This window comes from Equus caballus, chromosome 4 (genome assembly GCF_041296265.1).
Source record: "Equus caballus isolate H_3958 breed thoroughbred chromosome 4, TB-T2T, whole genome shotgun sequence".
Taxonomy (NCBI): domain Eukaryota; kingdom Metazoa; phylum Chordata; class Mammalia; order Perissodactyla; family Equidae; genus Equus; species Equus caballus.
In genome coordinates, this window is record NC_091687.1 from 69,007,200 (window position 1) to 69,020,904 (window position 13,705).

The 13,705-nt window shown below is 34.6% G+C and overlaps 1 protein-coding gene across 2 annotated transcripts in view; it reads right to left on the reverse strand.

The window, feature by feature from the left end:
• The window catches only part of DPY19L2 (dpy-19 like 2), a 103,957-nt gene that overhangs the window by 19,734 nt on the left and 70,518 nt on the right, over window positions 1-13,705 (reverse strand). For both annotated transcript variants that reach the window (XM_023639507.2, XM_005609293.4), the window contains exons 14-16: window positions 11,643-11,744; window positions 10,228-10,299; window positions 7,742-7,788 (exon numbers count right to left, since the gene is read on the reverse strand). In XM_023639507.2, the coding sequence (XP_023495275.1) occupies window positions 7,742-7,788; window positions 10,228-10,299; window positions 11,643-11,744 (221 nt within the window). The remainder of the gene's footprint in view (window positions 1-7,741; window positions 7,789-10,227; window positions 10,300-11,642; window positions 11,745-13,705) is intronic.

Consider the following 13,705-nt stretch of genomic DNA (forward strand, 5'->3'; position numbering starts at 1 on the left):
AAATAAAAACATTAGATAGCATCAATAAAAATTACAGAAATTTAAAAGGCATGATTTACAGTCAACCTAATTTAAAGTATACCAAAAAGCCATTCTTTGGTTAAGATAAAATAAGTTTCACTGATCACTGGAGACTGTACCTCTGGAAGGATAAGTGAATACAAAGAATTTTTATTAAATATTCAACCATGTACAGTATATACGGTACTTTAAGCATTGCTGCACGTCTGAGTTGTTTTCATTTTTCACAGCTATAAATAACATGAACATCGCTGTACATAAACCTTTGAGCATTTCTGAGTATTTCCTCAGGGTTAATGTCCAGAAGTAAAATTATTGGGTAAAGCATATCAATATTTTCAGTTCCAGAAAAGCTGTCCAACAAATTTACTAAATATTCAGGTCTAAAAATCTACTACCTTGTTGCGGTGCACTTACCGTGATCTGGACACCACATCGTGAGCACAGCGAGGACGGCGCAGATGCCGTTCTTACCCTCACAGAGTTCATGCTAGATTATACAAGAGTATCAGACTGCCTCTTTTATCGTCCCATTGAAAAGACTAGATATTTTAGATTTATAAAGAGGCTTTACAGGATGCAGAAGCCACCTAATACAGATTTTGGGGTTGGAGAGAGAAGACAGTTCAAGAAAGCAAGTAGAAGTATGGAAGTTTGAGGGCACACACACATCTAGAGATTAAAAAAAAGGGGGAGAAGGGAGTTAGGAGAAGCCTTTCAGTATAGTAGCGGAATCACCAAATTACTTTGCCTCCACTGCAGCTCCTTCCTAACTAATGCAGTCAAGCGTGGGGGCGGGGGTGGGGATGCAGTGTCCTGAAATCTGCCTGTCACAACAGAATCCCATGGTGAGCTGGTGCATGCAAGGGAGAGGCCTGGTAGGTAAGTAATTATTATAATGGCCAAAGACTCTGACAATAACTACTGATACAAATAAATCTAGCAGCTAATTTAAAATATGAATATACAACCGAATCATGAAACACAAACAGCATGAAAGAGAAAAACCAAGACGAATGAGCAAATGAACTGACCACTCAGGAAATAAGAGTTAACGCAAGAAATAAAAGAGAGTATTAGGTGAAAATTCCAATAATTATCTTCAGAGAAGTTTAAGAGGATATTGCATCCATACAATTAGAACAAGTGCAATGATAAGGAGCTTTCAGAAATTCTGAGAAAAACATATTTGCCTAATTTAACACCTCAAAAGAAGGCTGAATAGCAGAATGTATAAAGCTGAAATTGAAAATGTTGAAGACCCGGTCATGGAATTCTCTGAGAACATAGGAGAAAAAAGAAATAGATAGTTGTGATAAAAGCAAGAAAAGATGTTCAAAAAAGGGAGGCTAAAGAAAAAGAATAAGAGAACAACAATTCCTTGAGCTAAAGAAAGATTTGAGTGTTCAAATTACAATGTCCTATGAATTAATAAACATATAAAACACACACACACACACGCTCTCAAAACTCTTAAGTTTCCAGAGAGCAAAAGTAAAGACCTAAGATTTCTTATCTGTAATGCTCCATGCTAGGAAACAATGAAGCAATATCCACAAAATGCTGAATAAATTCTAGAAATATTTACTAACCAATCCATCAATCTGAGGGCAAAATGAGAGCATTTTTCAGACAAGAAAGCACTCAGACAGTATGCCATCTCTGCACTCTTTCTACAAAACAGCATTTGAGCAGATGCAGTCTTTGAATCTAAGAGGAGGAAAGAATGAGACACAAGAAACAGTCAAGAACAAACCAGTAGAATTTGAAGTACAAAAATTTCTTTTGTCTTTAGTCTAAATGTTCAGACACTTCTTAAAACAGGAGATATTACAACAATCTAGCTAAAATGTCAGATTGCTTCAGTATAACATGGGAGGTGACGGTGTGTGGGAAGGGCGAAGTGTTCCAATAGCACAGCAGGGAAGCAAGCAGGTCTCTAAAGCTAGAGTCCCTGAGTCTGAATCCTAACTATACTACTTACTAGCTGTTTGCCTTTGGGAAAATTACTTACCTCCTCTGTGCTTCAGTTTCCTCATCTCTAAATAATGAGTATCATAATGGAACTCTTCTCTCACAGAGTGGTTGTAATGATTTACTGAGGTAAGAAACTTAAAAATACCGTCAGGCACACAGCCAATAAGCATTAGTTATTATTGTTGAGAATAACACGTTTAGAAACTAATTAACTCGATATTAATATATTTTCTAAAAATTTAAGGGAAACAACTAGGAAAACAGAAATGGGGTGTAGACAAACGAGTCAGCAAATGTTAAGAAAATAATTTTTTTTAAAGCATGATGAATAGAAAACATAAACAAATATGGAAGCTAGAATCCAAACTTAGCAGTTATCACAAAATGGGTTTAATTCACCAATTTAAAAACGAATAGTAGGAGAATCTAGATTGAAGGGAAAAAATAAAATCCAACAATTAGAAATATATCTAAACCAAAATGTCACAAAAAGGTTGAAAATAAAGCACAGATAAAGGTACACCAGGCAAATACTAAAATAGAAAGTGGATGTGGCAATATTAACTTTCTGCAAAGGAGAATTCAAAGCAGAAAGTATTAAATAAGGCAAAGAATATCCTTTACAATAATCAAAGGTACAATCCTATAATAATCATGAAATGAACAATAGCACTATCTATGTAAAGCAAAAACCATTAACATTACAATTTTGAAAGACAAAATACATTCTCAATGTGATACATGAAGATAGCATTCTGAGAAAATAACAGAAAGATAAATTGATATATTAAAGAATTTAGAACAGCACTGTTAATTACATGTAACTTTGAACTCTCCCCAAATATGCAATACATGTTTTTCAAATGCTCACATTTACAAAAACTGAACACTAACCTTGATAAAGAGCAAATAAATAAACCATGAAGGCAAAAATATAAAAGAAACTAACTAGCTAAAAATTTTAAGACATTCTTCTACACAATTTTTAGATTAAATAATCACAATTCATATCACAGACCAAATAGTAATGAACATTAATGGTAATGCTACACACACCTACTGGATATAGTTTAAGTGGTTTTCAGATGAAAAATGATTCCTTTTAATGAATTTACTAGAAAAGAATAAACATTGATAATAAGTGAGCTGGACATTAAACACAGAAAATAATAAAAAGACACCAAAAAAAGAATAAAAATAGATAAAAATATAAGCAGAAATAAAATAAGAGAACAGCCCTCATAAATGATAAATAAAACAAAAAGTTGGTTTTTTGAAAAATCCAAACAAGAAAGACTTCTGATAAATCTGAAGAAAAAAGATAATTACAAATACAGATGAAATTGTTTTAAAAGAATTATTTCTATAATTTATGGTCTATATGAAATGGCTTATTTTTCATAAAAATATAAATTACAAAAGTGACTCAAGAAGAGTATCTGTATAAATATACTGCTATTTTAAGATGTTGAAAAAACAGTCAAGGCTAAGCTCCCACCTTTAAGAAAAGGCCAAGATATTTTTATGGGTGAGTCTGTCAAATCCTTAAGAAGCAGATAATTTCCATGTTAATTAAGCTATCCCCAAGAACAGAGAAAGATATAAAGCTATGAGATGATTACAACTTTGGTTCCAAAACCAGGTAGGGATAGCCCACAAAAACTCTATAGACTAGTGAATATATATACATACACATATACACACACTAAATAAAATATTAGCAAATAAGTTTCAGCACAGTATTAAAGAAATAATGCACAAACACCAAACAGATTTCATTCTTGGTGTTCAGAAATAGATCAACATTAAGAAACCTATGAGGATATTATTTATAGATACTCAATAAAGGAAAAAAGCCATACAATGATCCTAAAATACTTCTGAAAATACATCTTTTTATTTTACAGTTTTATTGAGCTATAATTCACAAACCATACAGTTTCAACATTGATATTTAATTTAAAAAATATTTTGGTTTATATAGACTACAAGGAAACTTCCTTAAATAAATAAAGGCTATCTATTACATACTGACAGCAAACAGAATAGTGAGCCAGTAAAGGCATTCATCTTCCAGCCAGAAACAAAACACAAAGCACTGCAATTATTCAAATTTGTTCTGGAACTTCTAGCCAATACAGGAAGATAAGAAAAAAAAGAGGTATCTATATTGAGAAATGATTATTATTTGTAGATTATATGATAACCTGCCTAGAAAATCCAGAGAATCAATTGAAAAACTATAGAATTAAAAGGAAAGTTTGTTAATGTGGCTGGATACAAAACTGATGTTTAAGAATCAACAGCTTTTCTATAAAATAGTAATGATAAATTAGCAAATATCTAAAAATATCATTCTCAATAGCCAACAAAAAAAGGAAAAAATCTGTAAGATCCAAAAGAAAAAAACCTTAGTAAGACTCATAGGGGAAGAAAACTACAGAGCTTGAATAAAGTATAAAAATTAGAATAACAACCACAGTAATAATAACACTTGAGTGTTTGTTCTGCCAACAGTTCTAAGCACTTCACATGCATTAACTCTTCTAATACATGCAGTAACCCTGTGAGGTTGATGTTGTTATACCCATTTTATGGATGATGAAACTGGGGCACGGAGGTGTTAAGTGACTTGCCCACACTAATAAGTAGAGATACATCACATTACTGGATTGGAGAATCAATGATATAAAGACTAAATTCTCCCTGAATTAATCTAAGGCAATTCCAATAGACTACGGTGGGTGCCTGGGGGCGAGGGAGATTCTAGACACATTTATTCCAAAGCTTACCTGGAAAAGTAAACATAAATAAATATGAAAAATGATAACAATAAAGGGGAGGCTTAAATAGTGCTGTTTTGACTCAGAAACAAATGGATCAATGTAAGAGAGAATCTAAAACAGAATCAAGTACATATGAGAATTTATTACTATCTGATTAAAACTGATATTTCAAATGATTGGGAAAAAGATCACACAATATTGTGTTGGGACAATACCTCATTTGAGGGGGAGAAGGTAGATTCCTATATGTCAACACACTACAAAACGAATGCAAGGTTGATTAACAATCTGTATGCAAAACAGAAAATTATGGAGGACGCCAGCAAGACAGTGAAGTAGTAGATACATGCCTTGGTACCTCCACAAAAAACAATCAGACAGCTATCCACAAACGAAAATTGTTCTGGGAGGGCTCAAGAGCCCAGTTAAGAACCAATGTGTGGAGCAAAAAACAGGGAATAACTCCACAGAAAGGATCACTACGGAGATCGGCTTAGCTGAGACACCTGGAAACAGATAGAAATAAAGAAAAAGGGCAAGGGGTATCGGTTTCAGCCACGGGGCAGATGCCATACCAGTGCCCAGGGGCCTGCTCTGCAGGGACCCCTGTAGTTTTTGTCAGTGAGGACTCCAACAGCTTTCACAGGAGAGGACCCCACAGCGTTTGTCAGCACGGACCCCTGTGGCCTGCTTTGCAGAAGACACGGGCAGCTTCCACCACTGAGGTAAACAACAGCCATTGCTGCTATTGGCTCCCCAGGGGAAGAAGTGATTGCTCCATGAAAAGCGAAGGCATCAGCTACAAGAAACTCGAAAAATCAAGGAAACACGACACAACCAAAAGAATGCAACAGTTTTCTAGTAACTGACTCCATAGAAATAGAGATCAATGAGTTGCCAGACAGAGAAAATTACGAAAGAAAATATGTGGAAATATTTTAATGATTTTTGATGTAGGGAAGTGTTTCTAAGCAACAACCAAACACAGAAGCAGAAAACGTACAGTTGTGACTGAACAGAAATTTTAAATCTCTATAAAGCAAAGAGCATTCATAAACTATACACTGACATCCTGGAAGAAACTATGTTACACCATAATAGTCAAAAGGTTACTGTCTATAATACAAAAAACACTACAAATCAATATTCAAATGGTCTAGAAGAAATATAGAGAACACACACATAGAAAGATGTAAAACTTCACTGGTAAAGATTTTTATAAAATGAAATGAGTCATTTTTTTCCTTTACCTATCAGAAAATGCTAAAAGTTTGATAACTGGTCTTCATAGAGATGCAGGGAAATCGACGCTTATCATTATAAGTTCTCAGTATTTATTAAATTATAAAATATTCATACCTTATGATCCAGCAGTCCCATTTCAAGTATTCTAAATACTAAACATTCTAAACACTAAAATAAGTATGCAAGGATACATGTATAAGAATGTTCATTACTCATAGCATTGGCTGTTATGACAAAAAATAAATATAATCTAAATATCCATTGATGTGGGAATGGCTAAGTACTTGGTCATCACTCATGATGATGAACAACAAAACATGGAGACCAATACAAAGTGTGAGGAAGTTCCAGGCAGACACTCAAGACACACTGTGAAACAAACAAGTTACAGAATACTACTACTACGATTTAATGGAATACTACAATTCCATGAAAAAAATACTGTCTTTTTATATGTGTTTCCTAGAATGATACATACAAAGCCATTTACAATCAGCACCCTCTTTTCTTGATATACCATTTTGTCTGAATGTATTACCACAAGCATGCATTATCTGTGCTATTTAAAGGAGCCTTCTGCCCACACACAGACATGCAGGATGATCATTTTCAGGTATTTAATCTCTAAGAAAGACCTCCTTATTTTGACTAAGTATTTTCCACTCATTGGCCCCCCAAAGTCTGTGCTCTTTCATATTACACCTTCTCAGATATTTTATTTTTTTAATTTTTAATTCTTATTTTTTTTTGCTGAGGAAGATTCACCCTGAGCTAACATCTGTGCCAGTCTTCCTCTATTTTGTATGTGGGTCACTGCCAAAGCATGGCCACTGATGAGTGGTGTAGGTCCATGCCTGGGAACTGAACCTGGGCTGCTGGAGTGGAGTGCACTGAACGTAACCAGTAGGCTACAGGGCAGCCCTACACCTTCTCAAAATTTGAAGACAGCTGCCATGTACCCCTCAAACTTCTATTATCCCATTAAATTTCCCAGGGCCCTTCTAGCATTCCTTATGGGAATAGTTTTCAGGCTCTAAATACACTCTCTGGAGAATGTCAAGACACATTCCCCTGAGCTCCACCTAACCAGAAAACAGTAGAGTGGGTCTATTTACCCCCTTGGTTTGGAAATGATTTCAACAAATAAGATTCTATCATTTCAAGGATTTTGAACATAAGACTCTAACTCTTCTGGTAACCATTCTACTGACTGAAAATATAAGCATGGGGTATAGGGTTCACGGAAATTATCTGTACTATTTTCACAATTTTTCTGTAAATCTAAAACTGTCGTAAAAAATAAATTCATTAAATACAGAAAATCTAATGACATATCTACAAACATAAAATGTAACGAGTTAAGATTTTCCTCAGAAGGAGCTCTCTTCACAATTTACTTCTCATGTCCTATAGCAACGTGTGATTTATTTGAGTGGTATGTTTCTTGTATGTTTATATACTAAAATAAACTAAACCAATTTAAACTTTGAGTTAATTCACAAATATAAATATCTCCAAAACAAGACCAAATACATAAAAGAGATCCATAAGAATAAAACATTCATTCTTTTTTTAAAGAAAACATCTAAGTTTGGTTCACGTCTCCTTTCTTAATCATAATGCTGAAGTCTACTGTACATTCATTTGAAAAACTATATTACAGTGTTATTTAATAATTGAATACAGTATGATTTAAAAATAATTACAATTACCTTAGACAAGTGTTTGCAGATAAGACACATAAAATATCACGAAAAGCCTGTGAATAGAATCAAATAAATGAAACTTTTCTAAGGAATTATGTGATATTTAAAGTGCCCCAATTCATTAACATAAACACCCCCACTAGAGAGAAGTATTTTTATTGTTAAAGTGAGTCTTCAGGAACAGTATAGTTCCAGCTCTGCCCCAGACAAAGAATGTTTTGCAGTTATAAATCCTATTTAAAAAAAAAAGAAAAGAGTGTTGGAGTCCATTTCAGCTTTAAGGTCCATTTCAGCTCTAAAATTCTACCCTTTGATATGTGGATAACTCTATACTAGGGTTTAGGTTTATATTTTAGTGGGAGGGGGTGAGCTGAAGGTGGGGGATTGGTTTCCACAAAGGAGGCAGCTTCCTCCACATACCTTCAGAGACTGTTTTATCTTTGCCTTCCAAGAGAATTAGGAATCTCTCTCTTGTCCTCTTTCTCTCCCCGCCCCGCCCCCCCCCCCCCCCCCCAGTTTATATCCTTATTTCACTCAAACTCCTGATTATTACAGAATTAGCTGTGGCATATCTGCTTCCCTGATCTATCTCAGCCTGAAATGACTGATACAGAAGGCTTAAGAGCATTTATCAGAATGTACCCGACGATGGTGAGGCTGGGAGACGGAGGAGGGAAGGGGAATGTGAAGGCTAAATCTGGCCAAAAAGGCTTAGCAGGAATCCCACACAACTTAAATGCTAAGATAGAAAAATTTACGGGGAACTTAAAATTTTGCACTCTGCATGACATGTGGTTTGTAACTCATGGATAAACGGTGAAAAAATGTATAGTGAAATTTGAACTCTACCTTACAATGAAATCTAAGTTTAGAATTTTTAACTCCCCTATTGACTCAAGAGCATCCTGCATGGAAGAATGTTTCAAGTGGCATAAGTGAGATTCTAGGCACTTAGGCAAGCAAAAACTTATTCCAGGGTATAGTTAATAGAATATATGCATTTATAGGAGTTCAAGATTCAGTTGTGCCATAGAAAAATCATATTCTAGATATGTCTTCCTTCTTTCCCTCTTGGAAGTTGATTTCACACAAGTGAAAATTGAAATGAACAGCAGAAGTATCATTGAGATGAAAAATAAGCCACAATAGGACAAACAGAAACTGAGGGATTTACACAGAAGCAGAAAGGAGCTAAGTTTTAGTGGCTGCAGGGACGTGTGTGTGCATGCATGCACATGTTAGCACACACGTGTGGTTTGAGCTGTGGTGCATTTTGGGGCTAGTATTGTGTTTACAAGTCTTGGATCTTAATTAAAAAAAATAGTAATAGTAGATCTAGCTATCATTTTCTCCTGTGTTGACTATCTTCCCACTCGATAGTTAATTCCTGCATTAGCCCCTCCAAGTGGAGCCTGTAAGAATACCACACTGTCGTGATGGAATAGAAACGGGCTAGTAGAGAACACTTGCAACTTGAGCTAGGCTAGGTAGGGCCACCAGGATGGAGAGCAGCAAAACTGTGCATAATTTCCCGTTCCTTCTGTTACTTCTATCCTCACTCTTTCCAAGGGGTCCCTAGGGAACTGGATCAAGGGTGAAACAACAGAGACGTAGAGAGAGATGCTTTCTCATTCATAAATTATTCATATTCTATGTGAAAACAAAGGAATGAGAAATGTGGGAACTGGAGCTACACAGACAAGATATGCAATTGACTTTAAATATAGAAAACTAGTTTGAACAGGACCACACTTGGTACAGTGGTAAATAAATCATGTTATTGCTATCTGCTTAAAAGTATAAAATAATACATACTGACTTAAGGCAAGTCAACTTGTAAACAATACCAATAAAGATGGTTCAAAATTGCCAAAAACGAAGGACCCACTGTTTTTAACTAGGCTTTTAGATAAACCACCCTCAGATCAAGAAAACCTGCCAATGGTATTTTAAACATTATTTCTTCTATTGTGATAATATTTTCCTTTCTTGTGAAAACAGGGAACATGTAAAGAATGATTTTTTTAAATGGCTACAAAAACTTCTCCTGTGCATGTCTCAAAACAGATCAAGGTTTCTTTAAATGTGCTTTATATTTGAAAGATACCAAAGTTGTCATTGTACTTTTCTTTCATAGCACCTATAAAAATTTTAACATTTGTGTGATTATTTGCTTAATGCCCCTCCCACCTGCAGACTATAGGGGCAGGCCTGTCTTATTTGTCCCAATGTACCTACAATGTTAATGTAATTCTTGGTATATGGTGGGTAATTCATACATTTCTTTTGAAAAATAAATAAGATATCTTTTCTAATGTGGCTTTCTAAAAGAACCCATATAATAATAGATAAAGAAAGATCTGAATAAAAACATTGCCAGTGAGGGGAAGAGTTCATTCTAAAAATAAGACGGAATTCTGAGCTATTAGTATTAATCTATTATAGCCCTTATCTTGAACCCAAAAGCAAGTGGTAAAATTTTTTAAAAATACCTTTTTAAAGATAAAATAAGTAATCACCATAACAACTGGAAGCAATAATGTCTTTGTGTATCTCAGTGGAGTCTGAAATATAGCAAATTATTCAAAATAGTCATTTATTAAATTTTATATTAAATGAGTAAAAATCTATGTCAAATTGAGTGTCATAACGAAATTTCTTAAAGGTACAAATATCTTTGTCATTAACAGAGTATATATTTATCAACTTTCATGTTCTAATACAAGAATCAAAATTATAAAAACAGTTGCACAAATTTATCAAAAATTTTAATGATAAAAACCATTAAACAAAATATTAGCTATGTCTATTATTTTTTCCTTTCTTTTGGTGTTATCTTTATTTACTTCATATTAAGTTTTAAAATGTGTGTTTACTGATCCCTGGGCCCTACATTATCATGTCCTGGGCTGCAAATTTCCAATATTTTCATTTGTGAAAGTAGAGCTAACAAGGAAGAAAGCTAGCCTACGTATGAATAAGTACTGAAATAATATCAGCTAAAGAATTCTCAGGACATTTGTGACAGGGAGCAATTCACTATGTAACTAAACTATATATTGGCCCTGAGCTAACATCTGTTGCCATTCTTCCTTTTTTTCTTCTTCTTCTCCCCAAAGCCCCCCAGTACACATTTGTATATTCTAGTTGTGGGTCCTTCTGGCTCTGCTATGTGGGACGCCGCCTCAGCATGGCTTGATGAGTGTTGCTAGGTCCGTGCCAAGGATCCAAACCAGTGAAACCCTGGGCTGCCGAAGCGGAGCACATGAACATAAACCACTCAGCCACGGGGCTGGCCCCCATAAACTATATATTTCTTGAAGGCAGGAACCAAGTCATTTTCTTCTTTGTAGTCCTACAGCAACCTGCTTCACAGATAACTGGTGGTCAATAATAGCTTTTGAATGAATGTATGACTAGTTGGACAGATAAGAGAATAATGTATAATTAGTAGTACACCTTTCTTGGCAACATCTTGTTAAAAATTTTTATAATACTTGGAGTATTAGATGAAATAAAACTGAATTTTTTTAAAAACAAAAACAAGAATTTGGATTTATTTTTCTTGAGTAGTCCCACACCTCTAAGTGACCTAGGTTATTAAAAGTAATTGAACTGTAATAATAGTAATTCACTATGGCTGGTATATGTTAAGCACTCTCCCTGGATTATCTCATTTAACCATCATCAATAATTCTTTAAGATGGGGGTCACTGTTTACTGATTTTACACATAAGAAAACAGGTAAGGAAGGCCATAGGATTAGCACAAGTTACAGTAAAAAAATGATACAGTAAGTAAGTTAGGTGTTTCTGAATAAAAATTTTGAGTTTCAGATTAAAAGGAAAATGTAAGAGAAAAAACCACCATACCTGTAGAGAAGGAAAAAACAAAGAAACATTCATACCGCTTTTTCCATGAAGTCAAACTCAGGAGCACAGGTGTAAATTAAGGTATGGAAATCTGTATACCTTAAGATTCTGGCTGCGATAAGGTCACTCAGGAGAATCTAGAAGAAAATAAAGTGAAAGGAATTAAAATTACACAAATAATTATAGTCAATAATAACTGGTTTGATGTAATAGCAATAAAGTCTATAGAGCAGACAGATCCAAGGTACGTGGATGTCTGTCAAAGAAAACAAAAAAACACAGTTAACCATACATGCTGTGCACTGAATTATGAAGAAAACTGGAAACAAAGAGAAACATCAAGAGAAATGAAAAGTACAAAGAGGTCAGAAAAAATAAGCAGAAAAAGGGCCTGGCTCAATGGTGTAGTGATTAAGTTCACGCACTCAGCTTCGGCAGCCCGGGATTCCTGGGTGTGGATCCTGGGCGCGGACCTAAACACCACTCATCAAGCCACGCTGTGGTGGTGTCCCACATACAAAAAATAGAGGAAGACTGGCACAGATGTTAGCTCAAGGTCAATCTTTCTCCCCAAAGAATAAATCAGCAGAGAAGATGATAATGTAAAGAGTGAGCCAACGTCAACATTTGCTGAGCAGAAACCACTATGGTGTTAATCATGAGATTTTATAATCAGATCATTTATCAAGAAAAAAATTTTCATGTTAACCCATTCACCACATGTTGTAAATCATTTTCTATGTGTTATCATTTTCACAAAGCCTCATACACTCATTGCCATTTTTGGTGCTTCTTGGGTTTTTCAGACATACATTCAAGCCCTTAAATATGAGAGCTATTCTTCATAAGAATTACAACAACTATACATACTACTTTGATTCAGATACTTGCTCTCCAAGGGCTTTAAAATAAATACCACCAACCCAATATAGAACTCCTATTTCCTACTGATTATTTATTACCTACTGTCAGTGAGACAGTTATTTTTCCAATGTGTTCTCAGAAGGCCAGAAGAAAGAAGATATTTGGTATGTAAAACCTTAATTCAAATTATTTTACAGGGACAGAAATTATTTTATATCAAGTTTGATGATTGTTCGTGATTTTAATTTTTTCATGGTTCCCTTTATCTACCAGTACCAAGGATAATTTAGAATTGACTTTATTTTTCTAACATAGGGGGTAGGCCTGGTGACTAGTAATAATTTAACAAAACCACTTTAGTTTCAAATCTTTCTCACAGGTGTTACAAAAAGAAAGTCACTTAAGAGTACTAAGGGGAGTTGTGTGTGTTTAAGATTTGCAAAGAGTTGGGGGACAATGTGGAGCAAGGCAAGAAAGAAAGTCACAGACCAACTTAATAGATAAATAAAAAACTTAAGATGCCTAAATTAAGTTTATCATAAAATGTATGCCCTCTACAGAAGAAAAAGTTAAGAACAATAAAAAGGGAAGGAAAAAAACAAAACACGTCAGACATACCAGAGAACAGCGGCAACAAATAAACTTAACAAACCTCTATGTAAAGCTAGCGATAAATGGCAAATAAATCCTTACACTTTGAAATTACATTTAACATGAACATGTATGCAAGCTCAGTCGTAGTGGATAGTGATGGCACTTGACTTTTGAGAGAGTAAATACTATAATCCCTTGTTAAAGTTGAAGTAATTTCAGCTTTAGACAGGGTCCTCAATTGGATAGGACTAGACAAGGTAGATTTCAGAGTAGATTACTGTATGATACACTCATGGATGCTCACATCCAAGCAGAAAGTGCTAAACATCAAAAGTAATTTCACACACTGTCTTCTACTCCCTAATTAGTTAACAGAGACCTATGCTTTGGAAGGGACCATTATTTAAGGCATTAGCCTTAAAACAAAGAGAAACACCACACATGAGGGATAAGAGGTCCATGTATTTTCCAGAAGGTGAAAATATAGGGAACTTCTAACATTCTCTTTTTACATTACAAGAAAAGCTTTAAAAATATCATATCACATCTTAATTTTAGTCCATAATTATAAAAATTAAAACTATATTGAGATTTTGAGTTCTATAACTCAAAGCTGAGTACAGACTGCTTATATGTTAAC